At 43.5% G+C, this 24158-nt stretch overlaps 1 protein-coding gene across 2 annotated transcripts in view; it reads left to right on the forward strand.

The window, feature by feature from the left end:
* IL16 (interleukin 16) overlaps window positions 1–24158 on the forward strand; it is a 122947-nt gene that overhangs the window by 42238 nt on the left and 56551 nt on the right. Inside the window, exon 3 of one of the 2 annotated variants that reach the window (XM_061158856.1) lies at window positions 1661–2073. In XM_061158856.1, coding sequence (XP_061014839.1) covers window positions 1661–2073 — 413 coding nt within the window. Of the gene's footprint in view, window positions 1–1660; window positions 2074–24158 lie in introns of those variants that run through there. The other variant, XM_061158855.1, reaches the window with a different exon arrangement.

Raw genomic sequence — 24158 nt, forward strand, 5'->3', positions numbered from 1 at the left:
TAAATTGATAAAATTAAAATACTAACAGAGAAAACAATACAGTGCACCTGGGTATTGAAAAACACTGTCTTTGTTCAAGAAGATGTTCTCTTGGGGAGATTATATAATGTGAACGGGTTTCTGCATGATGAAACGCTGGAAGACCTCTGCTTTTCCTTATTCAGTACTAGCTGTGCACCAACAGCAGTACCCGTGGGCCAAGAGCATCCCACAGTCTGTTGTTCTGGCAACAGGCTCTATTTTGTGGCTTGGGCCTGAGTCAGAACTCTGCAGCATCAGAGCCCCTTAACCACCTGCCTCATGGACAGGATTCATGCCTGATTCCTTGACAGGCACTTCTCAGTGAAGCGGAGCTGAGCTGTGCTGAGAGTGATGCTGTTGACCTGATGAGTAAAGCCAGCTTTTTACTCATCCCAGGGTTTGATCCCATGGGGAAAGATGAGAGAGGAGACCCTCAGCCTGGCTGAGATACCGGCCAAGTGTGACCTTAATCCTGGGGAAGGGCACGCAGGTTTGCCAAGTACCTGCTGTGTGCTAAGCCCTTTGGCATGAACCATCTAAGATTCACCTTCTTTTATACTCAAAACAAGCCTGGTGGGTCAACGTTAGGCGAGCCTCCCAGCCTCCTTGTAGGCTCTTTATCTGGGAATTGGGCTTCCCAGGTAGCTCAGTGGTAAAGAATCCACCTGCCAAGCAGGAGACACAGGTTTGACCCCTGGGTCGGGAATAGCCCCTGGAGGAGTAAATGGCAACCCACTCCAGTATTCTTATCTGGAGAATTCCATGGACAGTGGAGCCTGGTGGGCTACATTTCATGGGGTCCGAAGAGTGAGACATGCCTGAGTAACTAAACAGCAGCAGCATCTGGAAATTGAGGGCATAGACATCAGCAATCTTCAGCCTGGGCTCTGAATCCCCAGGTTTACTTGGAGATGCTACAGAAGTGACCAGGGGTAGCAGAGGGGATGGGAGGTTGAGCCCAGTCCTTTTCTTCACTCTGACCTGCTCTATAGGCTGGAGTACCCCGTGCACTCTTGTCTGAAGAATGGCTTTTACATTTAAAAGTCTCACAGGTCTCTGTGAGCTCTAAACTCCTCCCCGGGATCTGATCACTGACTGTCCTGCGAATGCATGTTGTGGCTTTGCATTTGAACCTCTTTGTCTCAGTGTCCCTGTGTGTAGAAGGAGGGTTTGGATAAGAGAAGCTCTGGGCTCTGTGAGCCTGAGAGTGATTGTTGTTGTTCAGTTGCTAAGTCATGTCTGACTCTTTGCGACCTTCATGGACTGCAGCACGCCAGGCTTCCCTGTCCTTCACCATCTCCCAGAGTTTGCTCAAACTCATGTTGGTTGAGTCAGTGATGCCATCCAACCACTCATCCTCTATTGTCCCCTTCTCCTCCTGCCTCCAATCTCTCCCAGATCAGGGTCTTTTCAAATGACTCAGCTCTTCACGTCGGGTGGCCAAAGTACTGGAACTTCAGGAGGGTGTGGTGAACAGTTGATCCCTCCATGTGGCGGGCACTCTGGAAGGGCCAGTCACATCGAATCTCTCCATCTGTCCTGCTTCACAGACATCATGGCTCAGTTTCCAGGACTTGTGTCTTGCTCCACTTGTCTGCAGCAAGTCCCATTGCCTCTTCCCATTTCCTTTCTCCTCCAGGGACCCACGAAGTGGTGGCTAAACCCAGTCCAGTCACCACTCGTCAGCCGAGGGCCAGAGATCAGGAAAGGAAGAAGGGCAGCTTTACCTCCTCCCTGAGGATGGAGCCTCACAGCCGTTCCGGAAAGAGCAGAAAATCCACCAAGCTGCGGTCCATCTCCCGCTCCCTGATCCTCTGTAACGCCCAGACCAGTGATGACAGCTCAAGCCCTGATGAGAGATACCCTGACCCCTTTGAGATTTCCCTGGGCCAGGGCAAGGAGGGAATTTTCCACTCATCCGTGCAGCTGGCAGACACGTCAGAGGCCGCGCCCCGCAGCATTCCTGACCTCACATTGTCCTCCGAGGCCGCACAACTCCAGGCAGCTGGGAACGATCGAGGCAAGGCCTGCAGGAGGATGTTCTTCATGAAGGTGCGCCAGGGTGTGTGTGGAGTGGGAGGAGTCCCCGGTGGCTCCCGGGGCCGTGAATGGAAGTCAACACATCGTCCTAGTCCAAAGTCAGGGAGGCACCGAATTCACATTCTGAACAAGAGCAGGGAAGAGGTTGGGGCAGCACCCACTGGAATGATAACAATGAGTCAGGCTCAGCTGACCTTCCTGCCTGAGGGACTCATGGAGGTTCTGTGTAAGCCCCCCACCCAGGTAAACGGAGCCTAGATCCCTGCTGGAAAATGCCAGGTGCTATACACCAGGGAGGTCATGTCTCCAGACAGGCAGCTCGATTCACACCAGTCGAGAGCCTGATATTAATAGAAGCTGACTTACAGGGCCCAGACCTGGCAGGAGCCCGTATATTGAGCCAGGGCAAGGACTTCAGGCTGAGTGAGTCCGCACTGGAATGCCAACCTTGAACATTCTCCAGGTGCCCCCTGCCAGTTCCCACACAGGTGTGTATGAGGGATGGCCAGCAGAGCCACAGGGAGGCAGGAGAGGGGAAACTAAGTAGGGTCTGCTGTGCTTAGTCAGTAAGTCATGTCTGACTCTTTGTGACTCCATGGACTGTAGCCTGCCAGACCCCTCTGCACATGGGATTCTCCGGGCAAGAATATTGGAGTGGGTTGCCATGCCCTCCTCCAGAGGGTCTTCCCAACCCAGGGATCAAACCTGGGTCTCCTGCATTAGCAGATGGTTTCTTTACTGTCTGAGCCACCAGCAAAGCCCATGGGTACATTTAGTCAATGTTTACAGAGTACCAACCCAGGTTAGGCACTGTTCTAGAGAGTAGGCAGACTCAGTCCCTGCCTGTGGGCAACTTTTATTCTAGTGGGGGAAATACAGATGTTAACAACTTAGCATGTGATAAAATACTCAATAGTGAAGGAATATTAAGCAGAATAAAGGGATAGAGAGGGAGATGAGGAGGGGTCCCTGCCCTTTCTGGAAAGGTGATCATGAAGGCTTCTCTAAAGAAGGGACATTCAGGACCTGAATGAAGAGAGCAGAGAAGTGAGTCATGTGAACATCTAGGGGAAGAGCATCCAGGCAGAGGGAACAGCATGTGCAAAGACAGGAAGAGGAGAGTGTGCACAGGGTATCCAGGGAAGAGGGGAGTGGGGAGGATGGAGTCAGGGCGGGAGCCAGTTTCCACCAGACACAGAGCTTTACTCTCAGAAGGATGGGAAAACATGGGAAGATGGAGCAGGGGTGCTGGTGGTTTAATTGCTAAGTCATATCCAACTCTTTGCAACCCCAGGGACTGTAGCCCACCAGGCTCCTTTGTCCGTGGAATTTCCCAGGCAAGAATACTGGAGTGGGTTGCCATTTCCTTCTCCAGGGGATATTCCCAATCCCAGGATCGAACCTGCATCTCCTGCATTGCAAGTGGTCTCTTGCAGGAGGATTCTTTACCAACTGAGCCACCTCAATAATTTTAACAAGCACTCTGGCTCCCAAGCAGGGAGTGGAGCCTAGGGAGGCCAGTGAGCAGAGCTACGACCATAACCCAAGCCAGAAGTGATGTGGTTTTACTGAGAGGGTCATGGCAGTGGTACTGTGGATGGCCAGGGTAGGTATTTACTTTCAAGGCAAAGGCAGCACGATTTGTCCATGGGAGGATGAAAGGTGGCAAGCTTAACTGCAAGTTCTGTCCTGACCAATCCCAGGAAAGGAAGATGGTGTGTTCTAAGATGGGAAATATTCAGAGCTGCAAAAATGACCAGTAAAAGGTGAGATGCCATCAGAAGGACATAGGATTTGACAACGCAGGGGTGGGTGGGAGAGACTCCCAGGCGGAGGGAATGGCATGAGCAGAGATGCAGCAGTGAGGAGGCCCCAGTGCTGATGTATGGGCTCCGTGCACAGAATGGTGCGTCTGGAGCTATGTTCTGGGCACCTGTCTAGCGGCAGGATGCTGGAGACCCGGGGAGGCCAGATGAACAGGCAGAGGGCAGGAGACTGGCAAGGCGTCTGGGGCAAGCCTCACCTTCTCATCTCTCTGTGAGTCACGTGTGCACTAAATACTTTGGTTTAGACAGTGTTTTCACAGTTCTATCTCACTGACCCTTTCCAGGGAAGAAGGAGATCACAGCAGCATTTGTATTTCAGGGGCAGTGGGGTGAAGTACGGCCTAGGGGCTGGAGGTGTGGGCTCATTAGTCTGATTGCTTGGATTTGAGTCCAACTTTCCCAATTAGTAAACTGTGTTTTCCTGGAAAATTCACTTTATCTTTTATATAGAAGTATAGTTGATAAACTGGAGGAGGGCATGGCAATCCACTCCAGTATTCTTGCCTGGAGAATCACCTTGGACAGAGGAGACTGGCAGACTTCAGTCCAGGGGGTTGCAAAGAGTCAGACATGACTGAGCAACTAAGCAGATAGTTGATAAACAGTGTCATGATATTGATAGTGTCAGATTTACAGCAAAGTGATTACACATACAGATGTATCTGTGTGCTAAGTCTCTTCACTTGTGTCCTACTCTTTACAGTCCTGTGGACTGGAGCCTGCTGGGGTCCTCTGTCCATAGGATTCTCTAGGCAAGAATACTGGGATGGGTTGCCATTTTCTTTTCCAGGGGATCTTCGTGACTCAAGGATCAAACCTGTGTCTCTTATGTTACCTGCGTTGGCAGGTGGATTCTTTTACCAGGAGTGCCACCTGGGAAGCCCCTATACATGTATCTATTCGTTTGCAAATTCTTTTCCCATTTAGGTTGTTACATAATATTGAGAAAGAGTTCCCTGTGCTACACAGTAGGTCCTTATTGATTGCCGTAACTTTTTGGGTGTCCGTTTGCTCATCTCTGAGATGGAGACTTTTAGTAATGACACACACCTCAGAGGAGTTTTATGAAGACACAGTTATAAGTATTTACACAAGAAAATCCACCATGCGGTGCACATTGTTGTTATTGTTGTTTTTTAGTCACTAAACTGTGTCAGACTTTTTTGCAACCGGATGAACTGTAGCCTCCTCTGTCCATGGGATTCTCCAGGAAAGGATACTGGAGTGAGTTGCCATTTGCTCCTCCAGGGAATCCTCCCCACCCAGGGATCAAACCCACGTCTCCTGCATTGCAGGCAGATTCTTTAACATCTGAGCCACCGTCCTGTGTCAAAAGTGCCAGGGCAGGAAGGTCCAAGTTGACAGCTGGTCCCGGTGTCCTTTTCTGGAGGAGCCTCTGTGTCCTCAGGAGCACCCCCGCCCTGTCCCTCCTCGCAGGGACTCACCACTCCCCGTCCTGGCTCCTGCCCTGCCCTGCACCCAGGCGTGACTCCCTTGGCCCAGGGGGACTCCTCAGCCTCCAGCAATGCCATGGTTACACTGATTTCAAAATAACGTCTGGAAAGAGGCCCTATGACATCATGCCTGTCTCTAGAAACGCCTAATATGAAAATTAAAAAAGAGGAAGTTAGATAAACAGCCAACTGAAAAAAGGAATAAAAGCCTTATTGGATGTGTTGTGTTTGGCACGACCGGGACTAAGTCAGTCACCGCCCAGGGATGTGCCAGAGCTGGGCAGGGGACATGTAGAATCTGAAGCAGACATTTGGATCTGTGCTGTGCGTTGAGGGTCCAAAGGGACTTCTTTTTCAGGGTAGCATCCAGAGCCCTGGGGAAGAGTGTTCAAAGTCAGATTCCCCAACCTAGTAAATAGAAACTCAGTGTATCAGGCCTGGACTTTATTTTTTATTATTTTTTATGGATTTTTCTTTAAAAAAAACTTTAATACATATTTTATTTAATCCAATATATCCAAAACATTATTTCATTAATATAAAATTATTATCAAATAATGGTCAAAGTATTTTACATCTCTTTTTTTGTACTAAATCTTTTGAAACCAGGCATATTACTTACATAACATCTCAGTTTGGACTAAGAACATGTCTTTTTTTTCCTCTCTTTCTTATTTTTTAAATTATGAAAGTATGGTAACACATTTAAAAGAGACTTGGAAAATACAGAACAAAGTTACACATAGTCCTACTATATATTGCAATTATTTTTTTAAGTAGATAAATTAAGATTTTTAGCTGGGGTTTCCGGAGAAGGAAATGGCAACCCACTCCAGTACTCTTGCTTGGAAAACCCCATGGACGGAGGAGCCTGGTAAGCTGCAGTCCATGGGGTCACTAAGGGTCGGACATGACTGACTTCACTTTCACTTTTCACTTTCACGCATTGGGGAAGGAAATGGCAACCCACTCCAATGTTCTTGCCTGAAGAATCCCAGGGACGGGGGAGCCTGGTGGGCTACCATCTACGGCGTCACACACAGTCGGACAGGACTGAAGCGACTTAGCAGCAGCAGCAATTGGGGTTTCAGTATCAAACTCTGAAAAATCAATAGAATGAATATACAGAAAAGTAGAAGGATATGGTAGAACTGAAAATCACCCTGAACCAGTTCAACATAATTAAGATTTATACAATTTTCACACAACAGTAGCATACAAATTCTATTCAAGTTCCCATGGACTATAAACTAGGACACACTAAGACATATCAGAGGACATAAAACAAGGTGCAAACATTTCATAGACCTAGACTTTTCAAAGGAAGGAACGCACAGACTCCTCGGCTACTCCACACCCACTGTCTTTTTCCAAATTGAAAGAGTATTTTTTAATACCCTTTAAGTAGAATATGGAATGCATTGAGAGATTGGGATTGACATATATACACTACTGATACTACGTATAAAATAGATAACTAACTAATGAGAACCTCCCGTATGGCACAGGAAGCACTATTCAGTGCTCTGTGGTGACCTAAATGGAAAGGAAATCCCAAAAAGGAAATCCATATGGACATGAATTTGAGCAGACTCCTGGAGATATTGAAGGAGGCGGAGCCTGACATGCTGTAGTCCAAGGGGTCGAAAAGGTTCGGACATGATTAGCAACTGAACAACAAAATGTGAACGTACAGCTGATTCACTTTTTTGTACAGCAGAAAATGACACAGCATTGTAAAACAGCTATACTCCAGTAAAAATTTTTTTGAAATTAAGAACCTTAAAGTTATAAATCAAGGTAAAATATTTTTTAAGATACATGTTCTGTCCTTCTCCCTTGACAAACACAAGTACTTGGACAACCAAGGTCAAGTAAGTTCTTGGATTTCTTTCTCTCTCTCCCTTTTTTAAAAATATTGTTTTATTTGGCTGCTCCAGGTCTTAGTTGGGGCACATAGGGTCTTATAGTTATGGCATGTGGGGATCTAGTTCCCTGACCAGGGATCAAACCCAGGCCCCCTGCATTGAGAGCACAGTCTTAGCCACTGGACCACCAAAGCAGTCCCTGCTATTGGATTTCTCAGTGTTCTGCCCTGGGATGTGGGGGCCCTGGCTCTTGGCTCCTGGCCATGCTCCTCTTTCTCCTTCTACCCCCTACACTGCCCAGTACCACAAGAGGTCTTACCTGCAAGCACGTGGACACCTGAAATTCTCTAATCTAGGAAGTAACCACCCTGGCACCTCCCCAGCCTCAGACTGTACACAGAGTGGTAATATTTGCTCTTGATTGGATTAGATCCAGGAGAGAGAGATTATGGGGCTGGGGACACAAAGGTCTCTGGATGCAGTCTGACCCCTCCCACCTCATTTGTTTCTCAGTTTCTCTCTAGCTAAGTATTAGCAGATCACCAAAGAGGCCTGAAGCAGTGTTTATCCGTCTGAGAGCTGGTGCTCTTCATGGCACTGGCTGTGATTGGGTACTGGCACATGGTAGTCACTCTATAAATATTTGTGGAAAGAATGGTTGCATAAATGAACATAATGAGGCCACCCTTGACGTCGAGTGTCTATTGACATAGCCTGAGCTTGCGTTGGTTTTTTTTTTTTTTTGAGCCAACCCATAGGTTTACATTGGACATTGCTTTGGGCATTCCCACTGGCTGGGGTCTGGAGTCACTGGACACTCCTTCTGGGAATAGGGTAACAGCAGATTAGATCAGACCTGGGGCAGGTCCTCCCTCTGGGGCCGCCTTCTTAAGAGGACTCAGGCTGCTTTGATCCACATGGGAACAGTCTTCGTTTTGTGGAAGACCCTGCTTCTCTTTATGAATTCAAATTACTGGTTAGGGCAAGTCACCACTCACGCAGAGTGACTCAGGAGGGACTGAGGTCGGAGCAGCCGTCTCAGTCTCTGGCATGTGCTGTCGGGTGGAGAGAGGGCGGTCAGGGCCCTCTGGGAGCAGATGGGTCCCTTCATTTAGCTGCCTGCGAGCCTGCTCAGCCTGTGGCTTTGAGGCCCAGGCTTCCTTGGCAAGTGGGAAACCCAATCCTCTGGCCGCCTGCCCCTTCCTGCCACAGAAGAGCAGCTTGTGGAGACTGGGAGCAGCCCCTGGGAGGGATGCTCGGGGCTCCAGGACTCCCACGGAGCCAGCCGCATCCCCAGTGTGGCGGGAGGATGGGGAGGGAGCCTAGGTGGTCCACGTGCAGGAAGCAGGAGGGGCGGCCCACAGGTAGGGTTTGGGGCACTTGCTGTCTCCAAAACTTCACGTGATTTCTGGTCGCTGTTCCTGTTGTCAAAGACATCTGGAGCTATTTGCCTGGAAGCTGGTCTTTTGAGTTTCATTAGTTCTGACAGGACAGCATTTGGTTAGGGAAAAGGGGTTTGGTGGAAAGAAAAGCAAGAGAAGAAGGGCTATTGTGAAGTAGCAGTAAACCATCTACCTTTTCTATTCTGTGTTCTTTCTTTTTTTTTCTTTTAAAAAGATTTTTTTTTAATGTGGATCATTTTTTAAAAGTCTTTATGAATTCGTTACAACATTGCTTCTGTTTTATGTTTGTTTGTTTGTTTGTTTTGGCCATGGGCCAGGTAGAATCATAGTTTGCCAGTCAATTCAGTCACTCAATCATGGACTGCAGCAAGCCAGGCTTCCCTGTCCATCACCAACTCCCGGAGCTTGCTCAAATTCATGTCCACTGAGTCAGTGATGCCATCCAACCACCTCATCCTCTGTCGTCCCCTTCTTCCCAACCAGGGATCAAACCCACATGCCCTGCACTGGAAGGCAAAGTCTTAACCACTGGACCACCAGGGAAGCCCGCCTACTCTGTTTTCAGTATGGCTCTTCATATGTACATTTCAAACCACCTGAAGCTTCTCCTTATTCTTTGTATTCAGCCCCCTGGTTACTGGGATTCCCAGGTGGCTCCGTGGTAAATGTGTTAGGCCTTAAGTCTGCCACTTTATGACAGTAAGTCGCCTTACTGTCCCCCTTCACATACGAACCTTCAACTTGTGAACTTTCGAAGATGCAAACGTACATGCTCATGTCCCATTGCATACGTTCTGGCGTATCTGGCGTACGCTGTCACATGCGTGCATCCTCTGCAAGTGGTTGTGCTTGTGTGCAATTTACTGTACAGTCTATGTGGGTGGCATCACCGACTCAACGGACATGAGTTTGAGTAAACTCTGGGAGTTGGTGATGAACAGGGAAGCCTGGCGTGCTGCAGTCCATGGGGTCGCAAAGGGTCGGACACGACTGAGCAACTGAACTGACTATGTAGAGAACAGTAGTGCAGGATCTTTATTTCAAGCCCAGGATGTCTGGAAGCAAGAGCGTAATAGAATTTAATCCAACAAGTTACCAGAACCTATGTCATCAACATCAGGTGTGAATGACATCTCAGCTTGCCCTCTTTCTCCTGCTGCTGACGACCCTTCCGCTCCACCATCTCCCACCTCCTCTCCCTCCTCCGGTCAGTAACTCTTCTTGCCTGTTCACTCGATGCCAGCCCCTGTGTGCCCGCTGTTGTACTGTACTCCCGTACTTCTCAAGGTACTATACTGTAAGATTTTAAATGGTTTATTTTTTGTTTTGTTTTTGAATGTATTATTTGGGTGAAAAGTATTATAACCCTATTACAGTACAGTACTATATAGCTGACTGTGTTAGTTGGGTACTTAGGCTAACTTTGTTGAACTCATGAGCAAATTGTACCTATGAACACGCTCTCAGAATGGAACTCATTTGTAGGTAAAGGACTTACTGTATTTTTTTTGTTCCTTCGTTGCTTTTCTTTTGCCCTCCTGTGGATTACTTGCACATTTTTCAGGGTTCTATTTTGATTTATTTATAAAATTCTTCAGTATATCTCTATAATTTTCATTGTGGTTGCTATATTATCAATATTACAATATTATCATATTGCATATGTATTGGATATTACCATATTGGTAAAAACATTTTCCTATTTTGAGTGAAGTGTAGAAAACTGACTTCATTTATACTCCTTTACTCTCCCTCATGGACTGAGGAGCCTGGTAGGCTACAGTCCATGAGGTCGGACACGACTTCACTTTCACTTTCACTCTCCCTTGTCTTAAATATTTCCTCTACATCCATTGAGTGCCTCATCAGATGACATTATAACTTTTGCTTCAACCATAAAATATGGTTAAAGAGACTCATGAAGAGAAAAACTAATCTATTGTGTTTACTCCTTGGCTTCCTTGGTGGCTCAAACAGTAAAGAATCTGCCTGCAATGCAGGAGACCCAGGTTCAATCCCAGGGTTGGGAAGATCCCCTGGAGAAGGGAATGGCAACCCACTCCAGTATTCTCGCTTGGAGAATTCCATGGACAGAGGAGCCTGGTGAGCTCCTCCATGAGTCCATGGGGTCACAAAGAGCTGGACACTGAGTGACTAACCCTTTTACCCTTCTGCTATTCTTTCCTATCTGAAGTTTTCAGCTGTTTTATTATTTTCTTTTTATTTGGATAGCTTCTCTGAACCGTTCTTTAAGGGTACATCTAGCTACACATTCTTTCAGTTTTTCCTACCTCTGAGAATATCTTTATTTCCACTTCATTTCTGAAGGGTCTTTCATCTCGATGAATATGGGATTTATAGTTGGCATGAATTTTTCTGCTCTTGAAAAATATTGTTTCCTTTTCTGTTACTTTCTGTGTTTTCAGATGTGAAACCTGTCTTTTGACTTGGTCTTTTTGGGGGGAGGGAGTAGTGTATCATTTCTCTGTCTCTTTTTTTTTTAAGAACTTCTTTCTTTGTCTTCAGGTTTGCAGAAGTTTAATTATGAGGTATCTTGGTGCTAATTTTCTGAGTTTCTTGCATTCAGTTCTCTAACCTCCATTTGTTTCTTTAAAAAAAATTCTAGTTCTTGGTTGATGTTTCTCAGTTTTTCATTGGTATCAAGAGAATTTGTCAATGATGGTTGAAGCATTTTTACAATGACTGCTTTATAATCCTCATTAGGTAATTATGACATTTGATTCATCTTGGTACTGGCATTGGTGATTGTCTTTTCTTATTCAAATCATGTCTTTCCTGGTTCTTGATGTTAGAAATGACTTTTGATTGTATCTTGGACATTTTCATGATTATGTTGGGAGGGGGTCTCTTGATCTGGTTTAAATCTGCCGTTATAGCATATAGTTCTGTACTCCTCTTGTGGGCTTTTGTAGTAATGACATTTTAGTTTTCAGAGCCCTTGCAATGCTATTCTGGTCTGCTTCATTTTTCTGGCACAGCTAGATTTCTCCCTTACTCCCTGCAGCTCAGCCTCTCTGGCCTGCCTGGTGTCACTGGTGACCATCTGCCACTCAGGGTGGGGATGTGCAGAAGCTGCTGGGCCCGGATCTCTTTGGCCACCCGGTGGAGGGCAGGAAAATGAAACACGCAGCTGATCCTGCCCCAGTAGATGGGTCGACTCTTGCTTGTGCCCAGTAATAGAGTGGGGGCTGGGTCGGCCTGGGGCTTGGCTGCTGCCACTGCTGCAGGTAGATCAGACCACCTGCCAGTGATGCCCGAGCTGTAGGACCGGGGCTGGGCCTGCCACAGCAGGCAGGTCACACCTCCTGTTAGTTCCCTGGTTGTCGGGCAGGGGCTGGGGATTTTGCTAGGTGCTGGTATTGGTGTCTCCCATTTCCTGGTCTTTTGAAAGACCAGAGAGAGCACTGTTGTTTGTTTCCTTGTTTCTTGTCTGCTTACTGGCCGTTCTGGGTTGCAGGTCTCCAGCACTTGGTCTGGGCATATAATTGTTGTTCAGTCACTCAGTCATGTCTGCCTCTTTGCAACCCCAGGGACTGCAGCCCATCAGGCTCCTCTGTCCATGGGTTTCTCCAGGCAAGAATACTGGAATAATCTTCTCCACTGGGTATATAGTACTTAATGAGATGGCACAAAGAATTCATGATATTATCATTCAGTAAGTCCCGGGGTCTCTTGCCAGTTAACCTCTTCTTGCTGGCATTCAGAATCTTTTTATTGTCTGTTGAATAGTTTTCAGGGCATTTAGTTGTATTTCTAAGGGAGGAGGAAAGTGAGTTGACCCTATTGTGTCTTAGAACTGGAAATCTCAGTTCTACTTTTTAAAAAAATATTTTATTGGAGTATAGTTACTTTACAATGCTGTGTTAGTTTCCTGCTGTACAGAAAAGTGAATCAGTTATGTGTGTACATATATTTATTCTCTTTTGGATTCCTTCCCATTTAGGCCCTCACAGTGCCTTGAGTAGAGTAGCTCACTGGTAGAAAATCTGCCTACAATGCAGGAGATGAGGCAGGAGTCATGGGTTCGATCCCTGAGTTGAGAAGATCCCCTGGAGAAGGAAATGGCAACCCACTTCTGTATTCTTGCCTGGGAAATCCTATGGATAGAGGAGCCTGGTGGGCCCCAATCCATGGGGTTGCAAAGAGTTGAACATGACTGAGTGACTAACACTTTCACTTTTTCACTTTGACTTATTTCATTAGTATTTTGAGGTTTGCACCATACAAGTCCTATACATATTTTGTTGCATTTATACCTAATGTATTTATTTTTGAGTGATTGCAATGGGTACACATTTTAATTTTGGTGTCCACATATTCATTGTTAGTAGATAGAAATGCTATTGATTTTTGTATGTTTATTTTGTATCCTATGAAGTGCTAAACTCATATTTCTAGGAATTATTTTTGTAGATGACTAAGGATTTTCAGCATAGACAATCATGCCATCTACAAATGAGGATGGTTTTTTCCTCTTTTCTGATCTTTATGTTTTATATTTCCTCTTATTGGCTAATTGCCCTCCTTTCTGAACAATACAAAAGTCATTGAACATTTTCATTCCAAAAGCATTCTTTCCTGGCTTATATAGTTTTCAGGTGATTTGCTCTATTTTAATTTATAAAGCCACAGGTATTATTATTTCAAAGTCATATTTTTGTTTAGATTTACCCAAATATTTACTCTTTCCTGTTAGCACCATTCTTTGTACTACAGGCTTTCAATCTGGGATCACTTTGCTTCCCCCTAAAACATTTTTTGGGGGGATTTTCTTAGTGAGAATACACTGGTGGCAAATTTCCTCAGATTTTCTATATGAGAAGACCTTTACTTTAGTCATTCTTTAAAGGTATTTTAGCTGGTGTACAATTTTATGTTGATGGTTATTTTCTCTTGACACAGTGAATTAATTATTTCACTGTCATTGGACATAGATAATTGCAGTTGAACTGTGAGTTTTAAGTTTAATTGTTGCTTGCTCAAAGATTGTCTTTTCTCTCCAGAGAAACCTTTAATGTATTTTGATGTTAAGTAGTTTCACTAGGAACTAAGTATGCATTTCTCATTTTTCATCTTATTTGAGATTCATTGGGTTTCATTGATCTGTGGGTTGATATCTTTCATCAGGACTGGAAAGATTATCACATGCAGTGTGTCTCTTCCATTGATTTCTATTCCCTCTTTCTGGAACTTGGATTAGATGTTATGCTTTCTCACTCTGTCTTAATATTTCTTAATCTCTTTTTCATATTTTTCACCTCTTTTTGCTGCCATCTGGGTAGTGTTTTTTCTGATCCATATTTCATTTCTTTGATCTTCCCATCAGTGTCATCCAACCTACTATTTAAATTTTTTACTTATTTCTTAATATTATTAATTTTATTTTTAACTTTCTTAGTTCTTTTTCAGATCTGCTCAAATTTTCATAGTTTCTCAAAATTTTCAGTCACTTCTTTTATTTCCTCAAAATATTACATATATTTATTTTTAATTCTGCATCTGATATTCCCACCATTTGAAGTCTTTTCAGGTCTGATTTTGATGTGTGTTGCTACTTCTGGTTCTGTCTCATGGTGCCTTGTTCCAATGTGTATTTTACATTTAAAAAAATTTATTTTTACTTTTTTCTCTGAAATCTCATAAGACCTGTCACTTTTTCTGCTGGAGTCTCAGTGACTTAAGTCAAAGCTGGTTCGTTTCCCCAGAGAAGATTAGAATTTGCTTCCACCAGGTGGTTGGGACACTACTAGCCTGGAACCATTTTAAACTAAATTCTCATCTAGAGGTTTTTAAAGACATCCATGTGGTATGAATTAGAGTTGCCAACTCTTGTGAGGGCCATCTGGTAATTATTATTCCCCAGCAAATCGGAAAGGCTTTCCCCCCTTCCATTTAGGGCCATTTCCAGACTGACAATTTTCATGCAGTTCCTGAGGGTGGGATGGATTTACTTCCAGTTCACATTTAAAATGAGGTTAAAATCCTTTGGGGCTCCCTCTATGTAAGAGGAGAATCCTATTAAACTTCTCATCTTGAGAAGGAACTAGGACTTCCTGTCTGCTCCTAATAACCATAAAGCTATAGAAGATGAAGTTTACATTCAGTCAGTTCATAAAATGATTCAGGGCAACAGCCAGCTTCAGGGATCTGCTTACTTCTTGGGAAAGTTTTGGTGCAGAATTTATTTACGTTTTAGCCTTCGAGAATTTCTTACTCATTTGCTATTTCATTGATACCTTTACATTTCCATCCAACACTTTTATTTGTTGTAAGCAGAGGGATCAAAGTAACAAATCCATCCTACTTCCAGAAACAGAAACCTCCTGTTATAACACCTTTTTATTTACCTTTATTAAAAAAAAAATTTACAATATTGTGTTGGTTTCTGCCATACAACAACATGAATCAGCCATAATTATACATATATTCCCTCCCTATTGAGCCTCCCTTCCCTCCCCCACAACCATCCTATTCCTCTAAGTCATCATAGTGCACCAGACTGGGTTCCCTGTGTTATACGGCAACTTCTCACCAGCTAGCCATTTACACATGATAGTGTATATATGTTGATGCTACTTTCTCCATTCATCCCACTCTCTCCCTCCCTGACTGTTTCCACAAATCCATTCTGTACATCCATGTCTCCATTTGAAAGCAACCTAGATGTCCATTGACAGATGAATGGATAAAGAAGATGTGGTATATATATGCAATGGAATATTAGTAAGTAAGTAAGTGTTAATCATCCAGGTGTGCCCGACTCTGCGACCCCATGGAGTGCAGCCCTCCAGGCTCTTCTGTCTATGAGATTCTCCAGGCAATGGAATATTACTCAGCCATAAAAAATAATGAATTTGAATCAGTTCTAGGGAGGTGGATGAACCTATAGCCTGTCATACAGAATGAAGTAAGTGCACAAATGTTCAGTTGAAATGTTCACTTGAAAGAGAAAAATAGGTATCTTATATTAACTCATATATGGAATCTAGAAAAATGGTACTGATGAACCTGCTGTACCATCTTCAATCACTTCCCCATCATGGAACATTTCCCCTCATGTTTTCTATTGCAAATAATATGGTGATAAAGATCTTTGTACACACACCTTTGTGTATTTTGCCATATTATTTACTATAATACATTTCTAGACTATTAAAAGGAAACAATGGAATTGAAAAATATTTGAGAGATAGATTGACACTCTTGTAACTAATTGGTTTCTCAGGGTTCTTGCTGGTCAATGAACCAGGTACTTTGCATATATTATTTCATCTTTCCAAAAATCCCATTGTTACATAATATGATAAAAGTTCCATTGAGGGGCATTTCTATTAGACAATTAGAAATACAGACTCTGTTTTTGGAGAAAAATAGTCGCTTTTTAGAAAAGTGGTATTCCCTGGAGTTATTTTTAGATTTAGGGTTGTTCTCTCAAAATTAGTAAGAACAATATTTTTTAAACCACACAATATAATTTGATGATGTGTTCGGAAAAACAAACATGTAAGAATAGTTGAGAAGAAGAGTAATGAAGGGATGGTCTTAGCGGGATGACTTTGTAGACTTAGACTGACATGCATACACTACTGGGTATAAAATAGATAACTAATGAGAACATACTGTATAGTATGCATGCAGTGCCCTGTGGTGACACAGAGGGGATATATGTATATGGATGGTTGATTGTCTTTACTGCAAGCAGAAATTAGCACAACAATGTTATAAATCAACTATATTCCAATTGAAAAAAAAAAAAACAAAACGTAGACAACCATCTCAATGCCTCTTTACATTTAAGCCTTCCTTGACTGTTATTGGGAAAGAAAGCCCATTATTGTCTCAGGGGCAGCTATTTTGCATGGAAACATCACTACAAGGATAGTGACATCTATATTGATTCTTGAAGAATAAAGAAGAGTCAAGATGGGTAATGGAATAGATAGGACAGGACACATGAGGGCCCACAGATAGGAAGTATAACTGGGTGCAAATGGAGGCTTGAGTCAGTTTGGATAGTATTAGAGAAGGAAGGACCTACAATGATATGCCAAGGAGTTTGAATTTGATCTTGAATCATCATAGGTTTAATTAGGAAGTTGCGAGAGTACCATCTGCATTTTTGTAAAATCATGTCAGCTGAGTGCAGAAGCATCAAAGTGCAGCTTGGGGACAGGGAACTTGTGAGTCAATGAATGAATAGGTGAATATCCCATTTTAAATGGTTTTGATAAGATATAATTCACACACTATATGGTTCACTTACTTAAAGTGTACTATTAAGTGGTTTTTGCTTCCCAGGTAGTGCAGTGGGAAAGAATCTGCCTGCCAATGCAGGAGATGGAGGAGATTCAAGTTCGATCCCTGGGGTGGGAAGAGCCCCTGGAGAAGGAAATGGCAACCCACTTCAGTATTCTTGACTGGGAAATCCCACGGACAGAAAAGCCTGATGGTCTGGGGTCACAAAGAGTCAGACAGGACTGAGCACGCACGTGGTGGGAGTGTCCAGTGGGTTTTAGTGTATTTTCAGAGTGGTGTAACCTTCACTCTGATTTCATTATTTATCAGACTGTGTCTGGTCTTAGTTGCAGCACTAAGGGATCTTTGTTGCGGCACCATAGCTTTTCACTGCATCATGTGGAGTCTTTGGTTAAAGCAAGAGGACTCTAGTTGTGGTGTGCAGGCTTATTGCTCTGCAGCATGTGGGATCTTAGTTGCCTGATCAGGGATTGAGCCATGTCCCTTGCATTGCAAGGCAGATTCTTAACCACTGGACTTCCAGGGAGGTCCCACCACTATCTGATTTTAGAATGTTTTCATCACCCCTAAAACCATCTAATAGCCATTAGCAGTCATTCCTCATTCCCACCTCCTCACCACACTACTGCTCCATCCATAACCCTCTGCTAATCTATTTTCTGTCTCTATAGATTTGCCTATTTTGGACATTTACTATACATGGAATTGTATAATATGTGGTCTTTTGTCACTGACTTTTTGCACTTAGAGTAATGTTTTCAGGAATCTATGCTTGCAGAATATATTAGTACCTCATTCCTTTTTATCGCCAAATAATATTCCACTGTATAGATATATCACATTTTATTCACCTTTTCATTCGCTTATGGGCGCTTGGGTTTTTTCTACTTTGAGGCTATAATGTATAATGCTACTTTAAATATTTGTGCACAAGTTTTTGTGTGGATGTGTATTTTCCTTTCTCTTGAGTATATACCTAAGATTGGAATTGCTATATCACCTGGTAGCTGTATATTTAACTTTTTGTAGGACTGCCAAGCTGTTTCCGAAGCATCTGCATCATTATACATTTCTACCAGCAATGTACGAGGGTTCTAATTTTTCTAAATCCTTCATATATTAGTGGATGTTAAGCAAGTGTGATGGTAGCCATCCTAGCTGGTGTAAAATGGCATTTCATTGTGGTTTTGATTCACATTTCCTTGATGGCTAATGGTGTTCACTATGTTTTCTTATGTCTTTTGGCATCTTGTATATCTTTGAGAAGATACAAAATCAGATTCTTTGTCCATTTAAAAATTGGATTATCTGTCTTTCTATAATGGAATTGTAAAACTCTATATATTCTTGATGCAAGTCTCTTATCATATATATGAATTATAAAATATTCTTCAACTGTAAAGTGTCCTTCAATTCTTCAACTGTAAAATTTTCTTCAATTCTGTGGTTTGTCTTTTCACTTTCTTGATGGTATCTCTTAAGGCACAATGGTTTTTAATTTCAAAGTCCATTTACCTATATTTTCTTTTGTCACTCGTGCTTTTGATATCATATCAACCAAGTCTTTCTCTAGCCCAAGATTCTAGAGAAATAGTCTCATCAATATGTACTCCTATATTTTTTCTAAGAGTTTTATAGTTGTAGCTCTTACTTGTAGGTCTGTGATTTATTTTGAGTTAATTGTTGTATATGGTGTGAGGAAGGGGCTCAACTTCATTCATTTACATGTGGCTATCCAGTTGTACCAGGCCATGTGTTAAAAATTTTCTTAAGAATACTTTTCCTAGACCCCACAGGCCACTGTAATAGTCTAATCTAAAAGGAATACTATGAACTAGAACATAAGCAGCAAGAATAGGGAAATTTGAGAAGATAGAATTATAAGGACTTGGTGGCTGTGGTCATGGAGGGACCACAGGAGAAGGAGGACTTTTGGAGGACTCCTAGGTTTCTGGTTTCCACCCTTGCTCTCCATATCAGGATGCATGTGGCCTCAGCATCCCACATGACGACGTGACCACCCCAGAACCAATCTGCTGGGGACAGTTATTTATCTTTATGGCTTAAAGTTCAAGTCTACTGCTGGGTGATCAACCCAACCACAGGAGACAAGTCTTGACCAGGAGGGCAGTGAATTCTATTTTGTGGCTCCTTTAGACTAGAACAGCTATAGCATCTCAGTTCAAAGAGAAAATGGGAAGGCTTGTATTTAAGAGGAGTACAGTCACCAAACTCCAGAAGCATCAAGCTGTGTCAGCAATGTTGGGGGTCTGTATGCAAAATGAACCCTTCTTAGAGAGTAATAGAGCCTTCTAACTTTTGGGGAGGAGTTTAGATTCCAGAATAATGTCGCTTGTAGTACAAAATGCTGCAGAATTCTGCATCTTCGTTCTGGGTTTATTCCTTGGCTACATGTGGATTGTGTTTTTTTTGTGTTTTTTTTTTTCTTTTCCCATTTCTTGAGGTTGACTGTTCAGCCCTAGCAGTTACATGACTGGTCCTTACTTGAGGAGAGCTCCCTGGTCAGTCTACCCTGTTTCCCACTCAGGCACCAAGCGGACAGATACCTGTAGAGACTACCACCCAGGTAATGATGGGGCACACCACCCACAGAACTGTGGCTCTGGGTCACAGCCTCTGATGAGAACAAGGAGCAATGTGTCTGGAAATGACTTTGCCAGCCTATGACCTCAGTGACAAACCTCGACCTCAAGAGCAGCCCTACCTTGGGAGCAAGAACAGAAGAGTTCTGTTCTGTGGACTGACGGGGGAGCTGTACTATGCAAGCATTCACAGGGGCTCCTACAGAGATTCCTTTGATGAGACACCACTCCACCCAGGACATCCTTGCTGGAGACTAGCCAGGCTTCCCTCAAGAACCAAGGGAAGATATTTTCTCCTCGTGAGTGACCTTCTGCCATGTGATCACTTCAGAGAGGACAATAGTCATTTGACTCTTTAAACATAATCATCTGTTACATTAAAAAGTATAGAGCTGAAAGTGATTATAGAAGCGTTAAGTTCACCCCTTCAGCCTACAAAAGAGGACACTGAGAACAAACGATTAACTGACCAGCCCAGGGTCACAAGAGGCTTAATGCTGCTCATCTCATGACCTTTTTTCTGCTCTAGGCCCACTGTGCTTTTCTGGCGGGGGAAACATTATGCTCAGGGTTTATGAATTAAAAAGAGTGAATATATACCTTGAGATGATCCCAGAGTCTGGGTGAGCACTGGATCCTTGTTGATGTCCGGAAAGTATAAGGTCCATAGAACTTGTGCCCTCCCACGTGCGTGCTAAGTCGCTTTAGTCATGTCCAGTTCTATGCGACTCCATGGACTCTAGCCTGCCAGGCTCTTCTGTCCGTGGGATTCTCCAGGCAAGAATACTGGAGTGGGCTATCATGCTTTCCTTCCCATTGAACTTGTGCATTGCCTCTATTTTGGAGCTTTTAGGGGCCATATAAATCTTTTGTTTGTTAAGATTCAACACTGAATATTCGTTGGAAAGACTGATACTGAAGTTGAAGCTCCAATACTCTGGCCACCTGATGCAGAGTTGACTCATTGGAAAAGACCTGATGCTGGGAAAGACTGAAGGCAGGAGGAGAAGAGGGTGGCTGAGGATGAGATGGTTGGATGGCATCACTGACTCAATGGACATGAACTGGAACAAACTCCAGGAGATAGCGAAGGACAGGGAAGTCTGGTGTGCTGCAGTACATGCAGTCACAAAGAGTTGGACACGACCTTAGAGACTGAACAATAAGACAAAATTTTTTGATGTGGACCATTGTTTTAAATTTTACTGGTATTTGTTTTGTATAATTGAATTACAGTGTTGTGTTAATTATTGCTGTTCAGCAAAATTACTCAGTTATATAGATAGATAGAGATACACATTCTTTTTCATAATCTTTTCCATTAAAGTTTATCACAAGATATTGAATACAGTGCCCTGTGCTATATCGTAGGATCTTTTTGTCTATCCATCCTATATATACTAGTTTGCATCTGCTAATCCCAAACTCCCAACCCCTCTCCTGTGCCCCACCCCCTTGGTAACCACCAGTCTATTCTTTATGTCCCTGGTTCTGTTTCTGTTTCATAGTTGGGTTCATTCGTGTCACATTTTAGAAGTTTGGTGTGGACCATTTTTACAGTGTTCATTAAATTTGTTACAACATTGTTTGTGTTTTACTTCTTTGTTTTTTGGCCATGAGGCATGTGGGATCTTAGCTCCCCCACCAGGGATCAAGTCTGCATCCCCTGCATTGGAAAGTGAAGTCTTAACCACTAGACCACCAGGGAAGTCCCACTATGTAGCTTCTTACATACACATCTGATAGAAAATTGCTATCTTCTGTTTACGGTGGTACATTTCTGTTCTTCCCTGTAGCAGTCATCCAGAGAGCAGATTCATAGCAGAGGGTGTCAAAGTGAAGCACCTCAGTCTTCATGACTGTCCAAGAGTTGACAGCCACCTGGTTAGAGGCAACTTATCAAAGCCTCCAGGTGTTCAGACGATGGCTTCATGGCAGAGGCCACATGTCTCATGTCTGAGACAGCTTTGGCCACAGGACATGGAGTTGTGAAGAAGGACTGGCCTAGAAAGCCTTGGCCCACAGAAGAGACTCCATGGCTGGTCTGTGCACAGTGAGATTACTGCTCCTGAAGCCAAGACAGTTGATCTGTCTTGGCTCTATTTCTTTAAGGGCCCAAAGCCTTGTAAGATTCCCTCTTCTGGTTGGGCTGCCCCAGTGGCACTAGTGGTAAAGAACCTCCCAGACAAGGCAGGAGACGCAAGAAACGTGGGTTCATCCCCTGGGTCAGGAAGATCCCCTGATGCAGGGCATGGCAACCCACTCCAGTATTTTGCCTGGAGAATCCCACGGACAAAGGAGCCTGGTGGGCTACAGTCCATGGGGTCTCAAAGAGTTGGACACAATTGAAGAAACTTCGCACACACTTCTGGATGTGACATCAGCCATTTCTGGATGTGACATTAGGTAATCTGGACCCCCCCCCCCCCAAAAAAAAAAATGCTCCACTTCTATGATTTTTCTGCTATCAATTGGCTTTTTATGTCAAGCAGGTTCTATATAATGTTTTGAATGTGGGGCTTTGTCAAGAGGATTAAAGTAATTTAACAATAAATATATTTTTTTGAAAACTTATTTATTTGTTTGACTGCCCTGGGTCTTAGTTGCCACATGCTGGATGTTTAGTTGTGGCATGAGAACTCTTAGTTGAGGCATGTGGGATCTAGTTCCCTGCCCAGGGATTGAACCCAGGACCCCAGCACTGGGCATGCAGAGTCTACCATCTGAGCCACTGAGGAAGACCAATAATCTCTTTAAATATATATAAGTCCCCTCTTATATAATCTCTCTCCTTTAACACATTTCCTGGGCTACCCTTGTTAGAGAAGATAATTTTGTTCAAGTTAATATAGTGCCATCTACTGCTGAAAAAGGGAAAATGAATGTCTAGGAAGATGAGTTCTCTGGTTTTGGACATTGATGTGGACAAGTTAAAAGGAATTGATATGTGGAATTTCTTGCAGGAACTTCTTGCAGTTCTGTGTCAGAATTAGATACAGTTTTAATAAGAAAAAAAGGTTGTGAGTAGACTTCTGGCTCCAGATGGTTACACGGTTACTGAGTACACTTTATTAACTCCCCCACCTCTTAGAAATTTCTATCAAAAAAAAAAAAAAAGTACCAACAGGGAGAAATGCGTGTCAGAATGGGAAGCCATGGAAAGGGGCAAACCATATTCTGGAAGCCATGAGAACTTTCTGCGTGACATGGTGCAGGTGAGATTTGATTGAGGGAAGGGCTCATTAGCCTGCCGTTGACCACACAGGAAGGACTGGCCTGGGGACTGAGTGTGGCAGAGGCCAGCTGAACTGCCTCCTCCAGCGCCAGGGGCTGGAGGGGAAGATGGGCTACGTGGAGCACAGGGGGAAGAGCAGCAGGTCCTCCCTCCTCTCGGGAAGTGCGCCAGGTGCTGGAAGCCGGCAGGCACTCGGCACATGAAAATCAGCACCGCCAGTCCTGGCCTTGAATGAGATAGACCTGTCAGAAAAGGGTGGCAGATACCCTGAGCAAAGCTCTAGGCTAGGACATTAAATCCCAGGTTTGAGCCAGCTGAAGTTTCTAGATAGAATAACCAATATTCCAAAATCCTATACTCAGCAAATCACTCAAGTGTGATGACCACAGGAAGACATTCTCAGACATGCAAATATTCAGAGAGCTTTCCATCTGCATAGTTTTTCAGAGAACATACACACACTCTCTGTCTTTCTCTCCTAAGGATTATGGTCGTGACTAATAAAGCCAACATAACTCAAGAATTAAGTCACAATCATTGTGGCCAATAAAGTTATGCAATAGGAAAACAATATAAAAATAGTACTGAAAAGAGAAGTAAAAGAATTAATAGCATCATGCTCGTTATCAGCCTCTAGTCTTCTGTCCCCCTGTCCTCCGTTTCTAAAACACCAGGGTAAGGAGAGGGGAGTGAGTGAAAGTTGTTTCAAGTTCTCCTCTTATCTGAGAAAGGGTCATTTATTTTCTCTTTTATCACTGGCCTGATAGAGAGATGAGTTCAAGTGTGTGGTTTAGTACGTACTGCTTCTAGATTCAGTACAGAGTTTCTGAATTATTAGTATAAAAAAGAAGCAGGTAAAATTTGATCAATATGGCAAAGTAGAAAAACAATAACAGAATAATAACTAAATTTAACTTAAGAATATTGATTTTTCAAGTCCTAAATGAAATCTTCACAGGCAGAAATCAGCAGTATAAGAAAAATGTGATATACTCAAGAATGCAAGGATGGTTCAATATCGAGAAATCTCTTTATATAACATTCATTCAGTGACTGTTTCTAAGTGCCTATGATGAGCCAGAACAACGGAACTTACTTGGTCATCTTCTCCAAATCATAGCTCCCGGCCTCTCATTGGTGTCACTCTCTAGTTCTTTTCTTCACAGCACGTGTTATTCTCTCTTATTATTTTTCAACTTTTTGTTTGTTTGCTGTTGGTCTTCCATCATGAAAACGCCCTTTCTCCAAAATCAGTGTCCTCCTTTGTCTTGGTCACAGCTATATTCCTAGTGCCTAACAGAACCTGACGTGTAATAGCTGACGTAACCTCTCAACATGTAATTATTTACTTCCGGCTGTGTCTGGTCTTAGTTTCAGCTTGGATGACCTTTCACTGAGGCACAGACTTCTCTCCAGGTGTGAGGCCTGGCT

This window comes from Dama dama, chromosome 13 (genome assembly GCF_033118175.1).
Source record: "Dama dama isolate Ldn47 chromosome 13, ASM3311817v1, whole genome shotgun sequence".
In the NCBI taxonomy this organism is placed as follows: Eukaryota; Metazoa; Chordata; class Mammalia; order Artiodactyla; family Cervidae; genus Dama; species Dama dama.